This window comes from Panthera leo, chromosome D4 (assembly GCF_018350215.1).
Source record: "Panthera leo isolate Ple1 chromosome D4, P.leo_Ple1_pat1.1, whole genome shotgun sequence".
Lineage (NCBI taxonomy): Eukaryota > Metazoa > Chordata > Mammalia > Carnivora > Felidae > Panthera > Panthera leo.
This window is the reverse complement of record NC_056691.1, coordinates 43636553-43653533: the sequence shown is the minus strand read 5'-3', so window position 1 is coordinate 43653533 and position 16981 is coordinate 43636553. Positions and strand designations below refer to the sequence as shown.

General features: G+C 38.5%; 2 protein-coding genes across 2 annotated transcripts in view; one reads left to right on the top strand and one right to left on the bottom strand.

The window, feature by feature from the left end:
• Positions 1-7972, top strand: part of HAUS6 (HAUS augmin like complex subunit 6) — a 38028-nt gene extending 30056 nt beyond the window's left edge. The window contains exons 15-17 of the mRNA XM_042912650.1: positions 1053-1188; positions 2585-3634; positions 4440-7972. Coding sequence (XP_042768584.1) covers positions 1053-1188; positions 2585-3634; positions 4440-4489 — 1236 coding nt within the window. The 3' untranslated portion in view covers positions 4490-7972. The remainder of the gene's footprint in view (positions 1-1052; positions 1189-2584; positions 3635-4439) is intronic.
• A 1913-nt stretch (positions 7973-9885) lies between these two features.
• On the bottom strand, positions 9886-11478 carry RRAGA (Ras related GTP binding A). The gene has a single exon (XM_042913818.1). The coding sequence runs from the start codon at positions 11238-11240 to the stop codon at positions 10299-10301; it is 942 nt and encodes a 313-aa protein (XP_042769752.1). The 5' UTR covers positions 11241-11478; the 3' UTR covers positions 9886-10298.
• Between the last annotated feature and the right edge of the window lie 5503 nt (positions 11479-16981).

The window sequence follows — 16981 nt, the reverse complement described above, 5'->3', positions numbered from 1 at the left end:
TATGTTCTATTAAGATAATCTAAATGTCTGTTGCTTAGCCAAGCTTCCTCTTTTTTTTAATATTAGAACAAAGACTATGCAGTATCATTATTATCTCTAAGCATAGTTTTTGTCTTTCTACTTTCTAGATATTTAAAAAGTAATTAAATGCATCAAGATTGAGATAAAGGATGGAACTCCAATACCTGAATCAATATGCACCAAACCAAATTTTTCTCACAGTCTCCAGAAATATAAAGTAGCTGATTATTTTCTGGCTGCTTAATCAAATTCAAACAGTGCTTAGCGATGTTGTGGGAAACGTAATAAAAATAACATTAGAGAATGACTTGAGCATTTGCATAAACTTTCTGCAGTAAATAGTACAGTATTACTACTGAGCATTGCCAGTGAAAAGTCTGTTGTCAGGAAAAACCGACATCATGAGCAATGATGCATTTGATCACTTTTGAAATATATACAAAGTAGAAGGACGAAAACTATGCTTAGTAGTAAATCCCCTAGAGTTCTGTTTTCATACTGTATACTTTCTTTTCTCTATTTCAGAATGTATTTCTATGCCTTGTTTACTAGTTTATGTCTGGTAATGAGGTTTCTGGCAAAGAGGTATATTGTCCAGGAGTATTTTATTTGTTAGAAGTGTTATTGTGCAAACGGATTATAAATAAGAAAAATCTGCTTGCTTTAAACCTAGTAATTTTGGCAAATACAGAATTGTCAAGTTCAAAGATGTGGCAGATAGTAGCTTAGGTCACTGTGTAGTTAGAATTACCTCTAAGTCTTCTCAGGTATAAAGATTTTTGCTTTTTCTTTCCTTTATATGGGATATCCAGTTAAGGAGGGAGGAAACAGTTTTGTATTTGGTTTCACCTTATAGGGTCATGCCTAGCAGACTATATAGAGGATTTGGGAGCTACGTTTTTGAGTGGCTTTTCATGCCAACTGCTCTTGGAGGGGTTGCTAACCATCAGGTGCTGATTTGTTCTCATCAGGGCTTTTGTTGCATTCTACCAGTGACTGTGGTAATTTTTGCTTTACCTTTTCTGTTTTAGGTTGCGAGGGCAGTTTTATCTGACTCACCACAGCCCTCTAAAGGAAAAGAACTAAAATTACAGGAACTAATTGATACTCTAGTTTCTAATCCATTCTTAACAAGGAACCAAATTCCCCGAACGCCAGAAAATTTGAGTAAGTTATAATGATTTCTGTCACTTATTTTCTTTCTCAGACATTACTGTTAGAACCAGATCTAACATATCATCTAGAAACTCACTTTAAATTTATTTTCTAGGGGGTAGGGAGAAACAAATAAAATTTTTCTGTGTCTTTCAGTTTAGTGGCAATGGCTCTTAATTTGTTTTGATGTAAGGGACTTTTATTGAAGTATTAAGTGTGGGTGTTCTCACTGATACGGCAATTTGTAAGCAGTATTATGATGCCCTGATACTCTACAGTTTTGCTTTTGTTGTTTTACTTAGCTCTTTCCTGGAAAATACTTCAGTTGAGCATTTTTAAAACACCCTCTGCCTCCACATCTGACCTGCGATCAACATTTATAGAGTATATAGGCTAAGTCCTTCCAGTCAGCAGCATCAGCCAAAAATTGTGTGTATAGAAATCTTTTCTACCCCTTCCAAGCTAGCTAGACTGCCCAGTACTTTTTTCTTATAACCTATAATCTCTGTTGGCAAAATTCTGATATTGTTGTCCATATGAAGGCACATCATCCTAGTTGAATTAAATAAAATTTCCATTTTGCTGCTAGAAATGACATATTCAAAGTTAACTTGATTCAGTTCAGGTTGAACCTGGCCACAGCCTAGATCAGTGGTCAGCAAACTACAGCCTGTGAACCAAATCTAGCTTGCCCTGTGTGTTTTGTAAATAAAGTTACATTGAACACAGCCTTGCGGATTTGTCACCATATTGTTTATGGTTACTTTCATGTTATAGTGGCAGAGTTGAGTAGTTGCCACAGACCGATGGCCTGCAAAGGCTAAAATATTACTATCTGCCCTTTTCATTTTTTTTTTCTCTATCTGCCCTTTTCAGAAAAAATTTGCTGAACCCTGGCCTAGATGGACAAGAAAATATCTTTTTATTTTTATTTATTTACAGTTTATTTATTTTGAGAGAGAGCGTGCACATGTGTGAGAGGGAGAGGGGCAGAGAGAAAGAGGGAGAGAGAATCCCAAGCAGGCTCCCCTCTGTCAGTGCAGAGCCCAACCTCCCGAGCTGTGAGATCATGACCTGGGCCGAAATGAGGAGTTGGACACTTAACTGACTGAGCCACCCAGGCATCCCAGAAAATCTTTTTAATGTATATAATTTCTATGTGCTGTGTGCAAATATATGCACATTTCAGGGACAGTTTTTGTTATTTATGTGTGATCAGTTGGATAAGGAATTCTTTGATGTTGTTGTTCTTTGGTTTGTTGTGGAGTCTTGTCATCCAGTGGGCATATCTGTGGAACATATAGTGTAGTCAGTAGGTTTATATTGACCACTAGAAATGAAATTTTTAATTGCATGCTCTGTTTGGGAATATTAGTAAATTGCGTTCTTTCCCCTTTCATTTAATTAGTAAGCGAAATTAGGAGCTCATGGAGAAAAGCTGTGGAAATGGAAGGTAACAGAAGTACAGAACTAATACAGATGGATACCGAAGATAGAGAAATATCACCAGAATCCTTACCTGTGTTGCATAATCAAAGAGAATTTAGCAGGACCAGTTTTCTCTCAGCAACCTCTGTATCTGATTCTAGCCATTTCCATTTGCCTGAAGAGAAAGTTGTTTCCGATTGCCTCAAGTGTGTGCCTCAGAAACATGCGGGGACCAGTCACATTGGTGGACTGTCAACACAGCATCAGTCAGATGTGTTAAACAAGAAAATAATGTACAAGCAAGGTTTGGAGTGTGCAGCGTTACAGAACAAGCTTTTAGAAACTAGCCAAACAGAGACATTCTCCCCTGCTGTAGGTAATAGGAGAGTTGTGATGGGCAGCAGTGAAGAGGAACATGTTAAAATAGCAGACCACTCAAAAGCTTCTTACAAAGAACCTTTCGTGCATAAAAGTCTGTTATGGGACTCTTTTCAAGTATCAAGTGGAATTAGTTCCACAAGTTTAAAGGATGTTGATTTTGGCATATTACATGAAACTCTTCCAGAAGAAGTTGGTCACTTAAGTCTTAATAGCTCCAGTAGTACAGAGGCCAATTTTAAACTGGAACCAGATAGTCCTGTGCACAGTGGCATTTTTCCCGAGGATGTTGTGGGAGAAAGACCGACTACTCCAGAATCAGACTTTAATTTACAGACTATTTGCCGTAGATATGAAGCTCTGAAAAAATCTCTGTCCAAGAAAAGAGAAGAAACTGACTTTTCCAATCCTGAAACACTTGAAAGACACAAACCAGAATTGAGCCCTACTCCCAGAAACCTGCAAACAGATGATATGCTTGACTTTTTGAACAGTCATGATTTGCACACTGACTATACAAAACCATCTTTACGCATGTCCCTTGGTGAAAGAAAACAGTCTCTTTCACCACTAATTAAGTTTTCTCCAGTGGAACAAAGATTGAGAACCACAGTACCATGTAGTTTTGGAGAACTTCTACCTAACTTAAAAGGTAAGATTTAACTAGACCTGTGCATATTGACTTCTTGACGTTTTCTCTCAACTTCTAACAGTAGTATGCAGTGAATGCTACAGGACCTTTATTGTGAATGTGACAAAATATGCTCTCTGTTCCTTCGACTTGGATGAGAGGAGACTTCATATTTTGGGGGGACACAGTTCAACCCATAACAGCATTAATAATAATTGAAGCTGGACTAATCATAATTCTCTTGACTTTTGTATATTTGAAAATTGTCATCATTGGGGCGCCTGGGTGGCTTAGTCGGTTAAATGTCCGACTCTTGATCTCAGCTCAGATCATGATCTCATGCTTTTTTGTTTGAGCCCTGCGCCGGGCTCTGCGCTGACAGTGCAGAGCCTGCTTGGATATTCTCTCTCTCCCTGTCTCTCTGCCCCTCTCCTTCCTGAGTGCTCTCTTGCTCTCTCTTTCCCAAAATAAATAAACTTAAAAAAAAATTGTCATCATAAAGATTTAAAAAGAAAAACAACCCTAATCTTAAAGCATGTTAGAGCAAATGTAGATCTGGTGATATAGAGTCATTATACATCACTGTGTTTGCCAATGATAATTAAACACTCATATATTGAAAAGTATTCTTAGAGGGATATATTGATACTCTGTGAGGAAAGGTATTGCAGTGAGAATGTTAATTTCCATCATAGGTAAGTATTGCATGTGAACTTTTTATTTAAGAAGACTGAAATTTGCCATTACTTAGAATCTGTCCTATTTAATTTTTTCTTTGTAATGAATGTTTACTTACCATTTTCTGTTTTTAAAATCAATTTTGCAGAAGAAGTCTTGAATAAGAGCCTTGATGAAACAAATCTCCATCAGACTTGAAAAGATGAAAGCAGAAGCCCAGTTAATTCAACTATGACGTACTTACATTTCAAGCAGTGTCACAGGATCAAAACTGGTTTATAATTTAAATACACGTTGGAAGTGTAACTCTTCTTTCAAGGCCTGAAAATCCTAAATAATGCCTTTTAGCAAACATTAGTTTTTAGGTAAAGAGATCTTTGGATTTTCTCTTTGTATGGATATGGGGTTTAAATGTGAAGTATTTGTGAAGGGAAGCAGACCTCAAGTTATATGAAACCATTTTGATTCCTTGAATAATTTGTAAGCGTTAAGTAAATAGCAAATAGTAGTTTAATTTATTATGCTATAATTTCAGTTGATTAACATAAACATGAGTGGTTTTTGATATACTTGTATTAAGTGGTTAACATAATAGCCATTGAATATACTGACCTTTCATTTTAGGGAAATAGAGAGCTTTTATTGTTTCTTTATGGAACATTATAGTACTAACCAAAAAAAGTGAGAAAAGTAGTGCCCTGGGATGTGTAGTCAAGGTGAGGAAAATTTAAGTTTGGAAAAGCTCTAAGCAGGCTTAGTGATTATTTAAGTAGGTTGGTCCTGGAAAATGTTTGATGGAATAAAATGTATGTGATGATAAGTGAAGACTGGGGCAGAATGAATTTAGATAAATGGAAAATGATGGAAGACGACTAGACACTTTTAAGGAACACTGTCACACTATAAATCCATTCAATGGGTTTGCAGCAGATTTATATTTAGTCTAATTTAGACTTTGAGAATTTAACCCCTAGTTTTATATTTTAACAAAAGATGTAAATTAAAAAATTTATTAGTCTCTGTTTATTGTTGGTTTATTTGTGGGGGGCATGGTTTTTAGGGAAAGGAGCTAATTTTGATTGTGTTACTTCTCAAAAACCATCATTTTCCCACTGCCTATGAATAACCTCAAAATAACTTGAGAAAACTGAATTTGGGGTGCTTGCTTAGTTACACAGTTAAGTTGGTGGTGAAGCTAGGATTTGACCCTATTTTCTTTCCTTAATATACTACAAGACCTTCTGGAAATAACTAAAAGGCCAGGATAAACAATATGGCAACAGGGGTTGGCCTGTTGATCTTCTGGACTGAGTGGGGAATCAGATGTGTGGCCACTGGTTCAGTAACCTCCCTCAACTCTGTCATGCCCTCCGGCTGGGAAAATGGCTTATCTCTACCATCCAAGTGTATGTATGCCATTGGCCTCTGTGAACCAGGAGGAATGAGCACGCACTGGAAAGGTGATAGCACTTACGGTACCCTGTCTAGCCCCAACTCTTAAGCATTAAAAACCTTGTTCATTTGTCAAGAAACTGTAGAGGAGAGGAGATTAAGTTGAAGGGGGGAGTTCTGGAAGTAGATGGGCTTAATTGTTCATCTTTCTTCACTCACTTTGGCCTTTTCTGAGTTGTTTGATCCCAATTTGAAGGCCAGTCTTTTTGTGAGAAAAGACAGAAGAAAAGCATATATAACTGCCTTATTTGCTGTGGAAAAGAAAGAGGAAGGACAGCTTCTAAGGTGCTATATTCTTTTATTAATACAACAATCAGTGACTGTAGGTCTGCTGGGAAACTCTTCTATAGTGTGCCCTAAGAAAATGCACTAACCTGTAAATCCAAAATTAACATGGTAGGTTGGAGGTAGGCCTATCATATTAGCATCTACAAGGTGCCAGGGCCATTCCTAGACATAATACATATTGTTTCATTTAATTGTCATAACTCTTAACTGTAAGATAGAGATTATTATACCTATTTTACAAAGATACTGAAGGTAGGGAGCTTAAATGACTTGTCTAAGATGGACTCAAGGAATCATCTGAGAACCTAAAAACTGGAGGGTCTGTAGGTCTTAAATGGGGATTAAGAATCTACATTTTGAATATGCTTCCCTGGTAATTCTTAGGCTCAATAAAAAGATTGAGAACCACTGCTAGGGGGTAGAGTCACATTTAGCCTTGGGGTACTTTAAAAAAGCAGGTATGTTATTACATATGTACTGCTTTAGAGGTTAACTAATAAGGAAACTCAAATTCACCATTAAGGGTCAGAGGTCCTTAATTACTGAGAATCAAAAGAACAAAATATCTCTGGAACAGTATGGGTTTACAAAAACCACATTAAGTCAGACCTGTGATAGGTTGGGAGTTTTGGCATTCTTTTCTGTCCTTTCTTTATATGCCAGTAGTATAAAAAATATCTCAGATCTATCTTTTCTGCTAAACCATTGTGGTTATGACTTCAGCTTCTTTATCCAGTATTGCCTGCATAGCTACCTTTTGACCTTAAGGGACTGTTTTGATCACTTAGTTTAAAATTTCATTCATGGTTTATTGTCAATTCCAGGATAGAGTTCAATTTTACAGGCATATAAGGTTCTCTATGTAGGTTCCTCTACTCCCCCTTCCACTATCGTTTCCTATTTTTTTACTTCTGAAATGAGTTGGTGAGCATGGGCCTTTAGAAATCTTAATTCACAATTACAGCTGTCTTTTAGGGCTCAGAACAAATCTTACTTTCACCTTTAAGTCTAATCTATCCCTTCCATATTCATGGGCTTACCCCTTCTCTGCAGTCTATGGTTTATCTTTTATTCATTTAGTATTTTTCACAATGCTTTTATCATATTTTATGGTTGTATGTGATCTTCTCAGTCATAACAGATTATATACATATAGACATATATACCTATGTAGATGTAGGAGTTGTGTGTCCACACATACATATCCTCAAGGGCCATGGATCATCTTTCGCAAATACTGAAGTATTGGAATTGTTTTCTTTGCCTATGTAAATTAAATTAAAATGGTAAAGACTTTATTGCTGTAAATGTACCTTTTCTCATTACATTCATAGGTTATACAGAACGTACCTTGTTTTATTCGCTATTAATTTGTAAGATAAAGGTGTGTAAATTGACTTCTATGTCAACTTGAAACTTTAGTAATGAATGACAATACGTCTTAATATTTTGTCCTAGTTGTTTTAAATGTTTAAAGAGGACAAGCATGTAATGTTTAACATGAAAAATGTTATCAGTCAAATGGAATAAGTATTTGAGACTAAAAAAGACATTTTGGGGGAATTTAATGAAAAAAAAATACAAGTATTTTGAAATGATCCCTTACCATCATCTATTAAGTCAGTTTTATCTAAAGGAAAAAAAAAAAAACCACAGGAATTCTTGAGACTTTTATAAAGGAAACCTTTTTTTTTTTTCCCCTACTCTTAGTATACTAAACTAAATAAATATTTAAGGACATTTTCTTTAATGCAAAAGTACTTGCAAAGGTAAAATTCTCTTTCACATTATGTTGCAGATAAATAGTTCCTCTTTCTCCTTATGCACCGTGAAAGTCAAGTCCACATGCTAAATTTAAAATATTTGTGAGTCCTCTATGGGACTATTTGTAACTATGTTCTTACTATAGTCTTGAATAAACACTCAATATTATACCACCTGGCTCTGGAATTTCCTATATAATATCAAAGAACCATGCCCCGCAAATCCTAAGATGATCACATATAAATCAGAAGGGTGCCTGGGTGGCTCAGTTGGTTAAGGGTCTGACTTCAGCTCAGGTCATGATTTTATGGTTCTGGAGTTTGAGCCCGCTTTGGGCTCTGTGCTGACAGCTCAGAGCCTGGATCCTCTTTCAGATTGTGTCTCCCTCTCTCTCTCTGCACCTCCCCCCTCTTGCATTGTGTCTCTCTCTCTCTCTCTCTCTCAAAAATAAACTAAAAATTTTTAAATAAAGGTGTATCAGTAACTTGATCAACAAAAGAAACGAGATCAGTGATTCAGGTAAAAGTTTTTTTTTTTTTGCTGCCATTTTAATTAGATTTACTAAGTGTATTTTAAAATGATTTTAAAAAGGAAATCTATCCTTAAGAGTTTTTAAAATCTGGAGTCTTTATACTAACTTACTGCCAAAGGCCCCAATTAGAATAGTTTAATAACTTATATCTGAATAGTTTCTTTCTCTTCATGGGTAGGGACTTTGTCATCCACAGCTGCTGCTATAAAGGGTTAAAATAAGTTTATAAAGCCTTGGAAATCCTAAAGCTCTATTACTTACATTTAATGTCTGTATACAAAGGTAATGCTTCCTTTTTTTTTTTTTTTTTTTTTTAATTTTTTTTTAACGTTTATTTATGAGACAGAGAGACAGAGCATAAACGGTGGAGGGTCAGAGAGAGGGAGACACAGAATCCGAAACAGGCTCCAGGCTCTGAGCTGTCAGCATAGAGCCTGACGCGGGGCTCAAACTCATGGACCGCGAGATCATGACCTGAGCCGAAGTCGGCCGCTTAACCAACTGAGCCACCCAGGTGCCCCGGTAATGCTTCATTTCTAAAATGAGGGGTGAGAGGAGTTGATCGGAGGTGTCTTGGCTCTAAAACACTCAGACTTCATTAAAAGGCAGTTGGAATAGGATGTTTTAAGTGTTTTCTGATTTCACTATGCTGCATTGCCAGTCCAAATTAGGAACCTTGGAATCCTTTCCTAAAAACTGGTAATCTAAGAATCTGATTCAATATTACCCAATTTCCACATAAAGATGGGGAAGTGATTTTGCCTGTAGTGAATGAAACACTATTGAGAAGTCCCTTAACTCACTGGGCTGCGGCGTACTTCATCTGTAAAATTTGGATTATATGGAAGATACAATTGTACAATTGAAAATCTAGGATTTTTATGATTAACTTTTCTGTTAATGGATGAAGTAGTGGGGAGTAATGGTTAGGACAGGGATAGGTCTGCAATACCGCTTGGGTTCAGCTGTATGACCTTAATAAGGTCATGTCCATTTTCTTGCCTATTAAGAGATTAAAAGTAATTTGCCCCAGGTTGTGTGGATTAAAGAAGAAAATACGCATCAAATATTTTAAGAATATCTGGCATTTAGTAAGGGCTATTTAGCCAGGCTTCAGTCTAGTAATTTGGGAGTAGGTGATCGGGGGCCGGTTAGAGAGAGAATGGCTCAGGTGGTAGTAGTCACAGCTGACACAACATAGTGTCAGGCACCATTCTAAAAGCTTTCCAGGTTAAGTTTCTTTTTTTTTTTTTTTTTTTTTAAAGAATGCTATAAATAGTGCTAGCCTTACCCACATTTTACAAATGAGACAATAAACTCAACTTAGGTGGTGTAGCCTCAGAGCCCCTACTCTTTAATTGCTGTGCTTACAGCTGGTGCGAAATATCGCTAAAGTGACAGGAGCTCAATCACAAAATTAAATTCACCAGTTAAGCGACACTTGTGGGCAATCAGAACCTTTAGGTTTACATTACATTTTAACCACCTTCAAATTATTTCAAATAAGACCGTATTTTAAATTGCTAACAGCGAATGTTTATTCATGATCGAAGCCAAGAAGAATTTATAAATGCATTTTAATACCTTGCTGATAAAATAGTAACATTCCATCTTTGCAATCTTGAAAGGAATACAGGAAGATACTGTAAAGGCTTTAATGTGTATATCTATTATAACCAGGTAATCAGAACACGCACACGCACACACACCACCTACTTTAGTGTTACACCATACCAACTTTTCAGAAAGGCCATCTTGAAGGTCTACTGGATAGCTGAGTAAATAGCGTTCAAGGTTTAAAGACGGGGCGGGGGGGGGGGGTGTAGAGAAGAAAGAGATGGAAGTAGTAAGCAGCACACATTTCAAAGCCCACTTTTAAGCACACGACAATTATGAATATTACAAAAAAAAAAAAGATGCGGGGGCGGGGGAAGGCAATTCAGCATTTTCTGAAAGAGCATTTGGCAACATTCAACGCATAAGGAGGCTGTGCTTGGGCCCATCCACTCTCTCAAGCTTCTCAAAGTGTTTCCTGGCATTGCGAATGTTGATCAGGGTAGCCGCAGAAGGGATCGACGGATCCGACATAACAACCATCACGTACGTGTTCGATGTGAAGATGTCGATAAAAGCGGCGAAGTTAGAATTCCGAACTTCCATGCTCTGGAAGGAAGCGGCCAATTTACTGCAGCTCAGCTTGAACTGCTTAATGATGTTGCTGATCTTCTCAAACCGGTGGACGTCACGCTGCTCTTTGCACTGGTAATGGGAAATGACCAAGAACGTAGCTCTCTCGAACAGCAGGACTTCGTCCGCCTCGATAATTTGGGCAAAATTCCTTAGGTTCATCTCCAGCTGCTGGACATTGGGAATCAGCTGGTAGACGATACTGGACCAGGCTTTGTAGAGCGTTTCGTCCCAGATGGAGGTTCGAAAACAAGCGCATTCCAGTGGGCGAGACAAACGCCTCAGGTCTTCCTCCCGCTCTTTAAAAATCAGGTCACGCTGATCCTCCTGAACCAGATCCATTTTGTGCACCAGGCAGAAGATTTTGGCATCCGGAGAGTTCTGGAGGATGGCCTCCAGACACGACTGGTAATAATGCATATCCTTTTCCAGTTCGCGGCTCTCCACGTCAAACACGTAAATCAAAACCTCGACATTACGGAAAATGTTGTCTCGCTGGCTGGTGAAGTAATTTTCCATGAAGGTGTCCTGACCGCCACAGTCCCACAGGTTGAGCACCAGGTTGCCTAGAAATCGGACGTGGGAGTGCTCCACATCAATGGTGGCACCTAGGCGCCGGGTGTCGCGAGCGATATAATTTGCAAAGATAATCGAGCGCATGCTGGTCTTCCCCGACCCGCTCTTCCCCATCAACAGCACCTTTTTCTTCATGGCTGTATTTGGCATCACCCGCCGGAGCCGCCGCGGACTGGGCCTCAGGGCGCGGCCTAACTGCAGCGCGGAGGGAGGGCGGGGTCGGGGCTTGCGGGGTCTCCGCAGGCCGGGCCGCGCAGCTGTGCAGTCGGGGAGGCAGAAAGCGAGCGATCTGGGCTGGAAAGGCCGCAGCGGGGCGAGCTCTTCCGCGGAGGTAAGCGCCCTGGGTGAGGCGGCTGCAAAGCTTCGCAGAAAAGCTCGCCTTCCGGAGAGCGGAGCCGCGGCGTCCCGGCTGCCACCCACTTCCGGCGGCGATCTCGCGAGAGCGCCCGCGCTCCGCAGTCACAGCCCCACGAGCTTTGAGAAGCTGCTCTTTTAATGAAACCAAGCAGGGCGCACCCCCGAAAGATAAAATGAAAGGGGAACCCAGCACTCCGGTGTCGCGTTTTCCTTTTTAAATAGGGTTTAGGGTTGCAAGGTGTACGCGTGCGGTCGGTTGGGAGGATGCTGCCATCTGGTGGCCGAAACACCCCAGCAGCCACAGCTCGCTTTCAGAGCGCGGTGTGCTTGGGGGCGTGGGTTAGGCCCCGCTGAAGACAGGTGAAGTGGACGAGGGCCGGACTCTCAGCCCAGTGAGGCCTCCGCAGGTTCCCTGGTTTACTGAGCACCCGGGCAAGGCGAATGAACACTACAGATGAGGAAAGTGAGACTTGGGGAAGTCAAGTGACTGCCCAGTGCCACACAGTGGGATGGTAGTAAATCCCTATTGAGAGATGTACTGATTCCCAGCTAGTGCCTTTTCCGCTTGGAAGCAAGTCCCTTTCTCACAACTGCTTTTCTGGTAACCTCCGACTTCAGAATTCCAAAACTCTAGGAAATTACTATGTAGAACCCGTGCAGTAGCTCAATCCTCACGATAACCCTATGAATAAACAACCCTGTTTCCAAGTGAGTAAACGGAAGCTCACCAACTTACACATCTATTGAATGATGCAATGCAATTTGTCTATTTTTTCGAAATATACATTGTACTTATTTTAAAATGTATTAAAAAAACATTTTAAGTTTATTTACTAGAGAGAGAGAAGGAGAGAGAGCGAGAATCCCAAGAAAGCTCCGCACTGCCAGCACAGAGTCCGATGGGGGGCTCGAACTCAACCAACCATGAGATCATGACTTGAGCCAATGAGAGGGACGCTTAATAGACTGAGCCACCCAGGCGCCCCTAAATTGTACATATTTAAGGTGTACAACATGATTTGATAGAATGAAATGGTTACCTTAGTCCAACTAACATATAATTGTTTCTATGTGGTGAGAGCACCTGATACCTCCTCTCAGCACATTTTCAGTGTTCCATAGAGTATTAACTGCTAACTATAATATTGTCATCATGTGGTAGGTTAGAGATCTACACTTACTCATCCTACAAAACTGCAACTTTGTACCCTTTGACCAATATCTCCCCATTTCCTCCACCTCCTTGTGCCTGCTATCCACCATTCTACTCTCTGCTACTAGGTATTTGTCTTTTTAAGATGCTACATAATCGAGATCGTGGCAGCTTTTTCTCTGCTTCTAGCTTATTTCACTCAGCATAATGTCATCCAGGTTTATCCTTGTTGTTGGAAATGGCAGGATCTCCTTTTCAAAGGCTGAATGATATTTCATTCTATATACAAACCATTTCATTTTTTTAATTTTAAAATTTAATTTTGATTTTATGTTTAAACTTAACACACTTTCAGTTTTATGAAACACCAAGAATGTTCTCTGACACCATATTCTACAAGCAGATAGTAACATAGATTTTAGCTAAAATATATCAATAATAGAATTCCTGCTGAATTCTTGGAGAAGCTGAACGTTTTTTATTTTTAGCATTCAATTTATTTAAATGGTTCTAGTATTTATGTTGGATTGTGGTGATGGTATTTTCCCCTAGTTTTACTGACATATACTTGACATATAACACTGTATTAGTTTTAGGCATACAACATAATGATTTGATATATGTATATATCACTGAATGATTACCACAATAAGTTTAGTTAACATTCATCACCTCAGGGTGGGGTGCCTAGGTGGCCTAGTTAAGTGTCTGACTCTTAGGGTACCTGGGTGGCTCAGTCAGTTGAGCTTCTGACTTCCATTCATATCGTGATCTCTGGGTTCATGAGTTCGAGCCCTGCCTTGGGCTCTGTGCTGACAGCTCAGAGCCTGGAGCCTGCTTCCCATTCTGTGTCTCTCTCACTCTCTGCCCCTCCCCTGCTTGCTTGCTCTCTCTCTCTCAAAAATAAATAAAAACATTAAAAATAATTAAAAAAAAGACAACAGAACAGATATCTATACAAAATATTAATGTCGGTTAAAACTAAATGGTGGGAGGGGTGCCTGGGTGGCTCAGTCGGTTAAGCGTCTGACTTTGGCTCAGGTCATGATCTCACGGTTCGTGGGTTCCAGCCATGCAGTGGGCTCTCTGCTGTTAGCTCAGAGCCTGGAGTCTGCTTTGGATTCTGTGTCTCCCTCTCACTGCCCCTCCCCTGCTCACGCTCTGTCTTTCTCTCTCTCTCTCTCCCAAAAATAAATAAACATTAAAAAAAATTGTCTGACTCTTAATCTCAGGGTCTTGATCTCAGAGTCATGAGTTCAAGTCCTGTGTTGGGCTCTGTGCTAGGTGTGATGCCAACTTGAAAAAAAAATGTGTAACTCATTTTGTATGTTGATTTTGTATTCTGCAATTTCAGTAAATTTATTAGTTCTAATGTGTTGTGTGTGTGTGTGTGTGTGTGAAGTCTTTAGAGTTTTCTACATAGAGGATCATGTCATCTGCAAACAGTGATAATTTTATTTCTTTATTTCTGCTTTGGATACCTTTTATTCCATACCCCCCCACCTTTTTTGTTGCTGTTGTTCTGATTGCTTTTGCTAGTACAGGCTGTATTTTGTTGAATAGAAGGAGCAAGAGTGGGCATCCTTGCCTTCTACCAGATCTTAGAGGAAAAGCTTTCAATTTTTCCCTATTGCTTATGATGTTAGGTGTGACTTTTCACAAATGGCCTTTGTTGTGTTGAGGAAATTTCCTTTTGCACTTATTTTGTTCAGCATTTTCATCAAAAATGGATGTTGAACTTTGTCAAATGCTCTTTTGGCGCCTATTGAGAACATCATGTGGGTTTTATCTTTCATTCTGTTAATGTGGTATATCATATTGATTGATTTGCATATGTGAAGATAACTTTGCATCCCAGCAATAAATCACAGTTGGTCACGGTGTATAATCTTTTTGACGTGCTTATGAATTTGGTTTGCTAGCATTTTATTGAGGGGTTTTGCATCTGTGTTCATCAGAGCTACTGGCCTATAGTTTTGTTTTTGTTTTTTGTTTTTTTTTTTCCTTTCCCCTAGTGGTGTCTTTATCTGGCTTTGGTATCAAGGTGATACTCATAAAATAAATTTGCAAGTATTTCCTTTCCTTTTATTTCTTGGAAAATTTTAAGAAATACTGGTATTAATTCTTATTGGAGTCTTTGGTAATATTCAGCAGTAAAACCATCTGGTCCTGGGTTTTTCTTTGTTGGGAGGTATTTGATTGCTACTTCAGCCTCCTTAATAATTTGTTACTGTCCTGTTCAGGCTTCCTATTTCTTCTTGATTCATCTTTGGTAGGTTGTATGCTTCTAGGAATTTATCCACTTCTTCTAGGTCATCCAATTTGCATGAATATAATTGTTCATAATAGTCCCTAATGATCCTTTTTTGTTTCTGAGACAGGCATTGTAATGTCTCCTTTTTCATTTCTGATTTTGAGTCTTCTTTTATTCTTAGTCTAGCTAAGTGCCGGTTTTATTTTTTTTTAATTTTTTAAATTTTTTATTTTTGCCGGTTTTATTTTTTCAAAAAAACCCGACTTTTAGTTTTGTTGCTTTTTCTCCCCTATTCTCTATTTGTTTAACTTCTGCTCTGATCTTTATTCTTTCTTTCCTTCTGCTAACTTGGTTTAGTTTATTCTTTTTTCTAGTTCCTTGAGGTGTGACACTGTAGGTTGTTTATTTCAGATCTTTTTAAATATACGTGTTTATCACTATAAACGTCCCTCTTAGTATTGCTTTCACTACATAAGGTTTGGTAAGTTGTGTTTTGCTTTCATTTGTCTCAAGATAGTTTTTGAATTCCCTTTTGATTTCCCGTTTGACCCAGTGTTTATTCAAGAGTGTGTTATTCAGTTTCCGTGTACTTATGCATTTTCCATTGTCTTGCTGTTATTGACTCCTAGTTTCATTTCATTGTGATCAGAAGAGATACATGGTATGATTTTGATCTTAACTTTGTTAAGGCTTGTTTGTGACCTAACATGTGATCTACCCCAGTACACTTGAGAGGAATGTGTATTCTGCTGCTGGGTGAAGAATTTTGTAGATGTCTATTAGGTCCATAGTGTAGATGTCTGCTTGCTGCACACTGTTCTAGTCCACTTTTTACTGATTTTTCTATCTGGATGTTCTATTATTGCAAGCAGGGCATGAAGCCTACTATTATTGTATTGCTATCAATTTCTCCTTTCAGGTTCGTTAATATTTGTTTTACATATTTAGGTGCTTCAATGTTGTATGTATATGTATTCATAATTTTTATGTCTTCCTTTCGAGTTGACCCTTGTAGCATTAGGTAGTGACCTTCTTTTTAAAAGTTTTATTTATTTTTTATTTACATCCAAGTTAGTTAGCATATAGTGCAACAATGATTTCGGGAGTAGATTCCTTAGTGCCCCCTACCCATTTAGCCCATTCCCCTAGTTAGTAACCTCCCATAACCCTCAGTTTGTTCTCCATATTTATGAGTCTCTTCTGTTTTGTCCCCCTCCTTGTTTTTATATTGTTTTTGTTTCCCTTCCCTTATGTTCATCTGTTTTGTCTCTTAAAATCCTTATATGAGTGAAGTCATAATGATTTTTGTCTTTCTCTGACTAATTTCACTTAGCATAATACCCTCCAGTTCCATCCGCATAGTTGCAAATGGCAAGATTTCATTCTTTTTGGTTGCCGAGTAATACTCCATTATATATATATATATGTGTGTATATATATATATATGTATGTGTGTATATATATATATACACACATATATATATGTGTGTGTGTATATATATATATACATACATACATATATATATGTGTGTATATATATATATATATATATATATATATATATACCACATCTTCTTTATCCATTCATCCATCAATGGACATTTGGGCTCTTTCCAGACTTTGGCTATTGTTGATAGTGCTGCTATAAACATGGGGGTGCATGTGTCCCTTGAAACAGCACACCTGTATCCCTTGGATAGATGCCTAGTAGTGCAATTACTGGGTCGTAGGATAGTTCTATTTTTGGTTTTTTGAGAAACCTCCATACTGTTTTCCAGAGTGGCTGCACCAGCTTGCATTCCCACCAACAATGCAAAGGAGATCCATCCTCTTTCTCCACATCCTCGCCAACATCTGTTGTTGCCTGAGTTGTTAATGTTAGCCATTCTGACAGGTGTGAGGTGGTATCTCATTGTGGTTTTGATTTGTGTTTCCCTGATGATGAGTGATGGTGAGCATTTTCTCATGTGTCGGTTGGCCATCTGGATGTCTTCCTTGGAGAAGCGTCTATTCATGTCTTTTGCCCATTTCTTCAGTGGATTATTTATTTTTTGGATGTTGAGTTTGATAATTTCTTTTTAGATTTTGGATACTAACCCTTTTTCTGATATGTCATTTGCAAATATC

Excerpts from the sequence above, each read along its gene's own strand:
- RRAGA (XM_042913818.1), bottom strand. The coding sequence starts at position 11,240 with ATGCCAAATACAGCCATGAAGAAAAAGGTGCTGTTGATGGGGAAGAGC.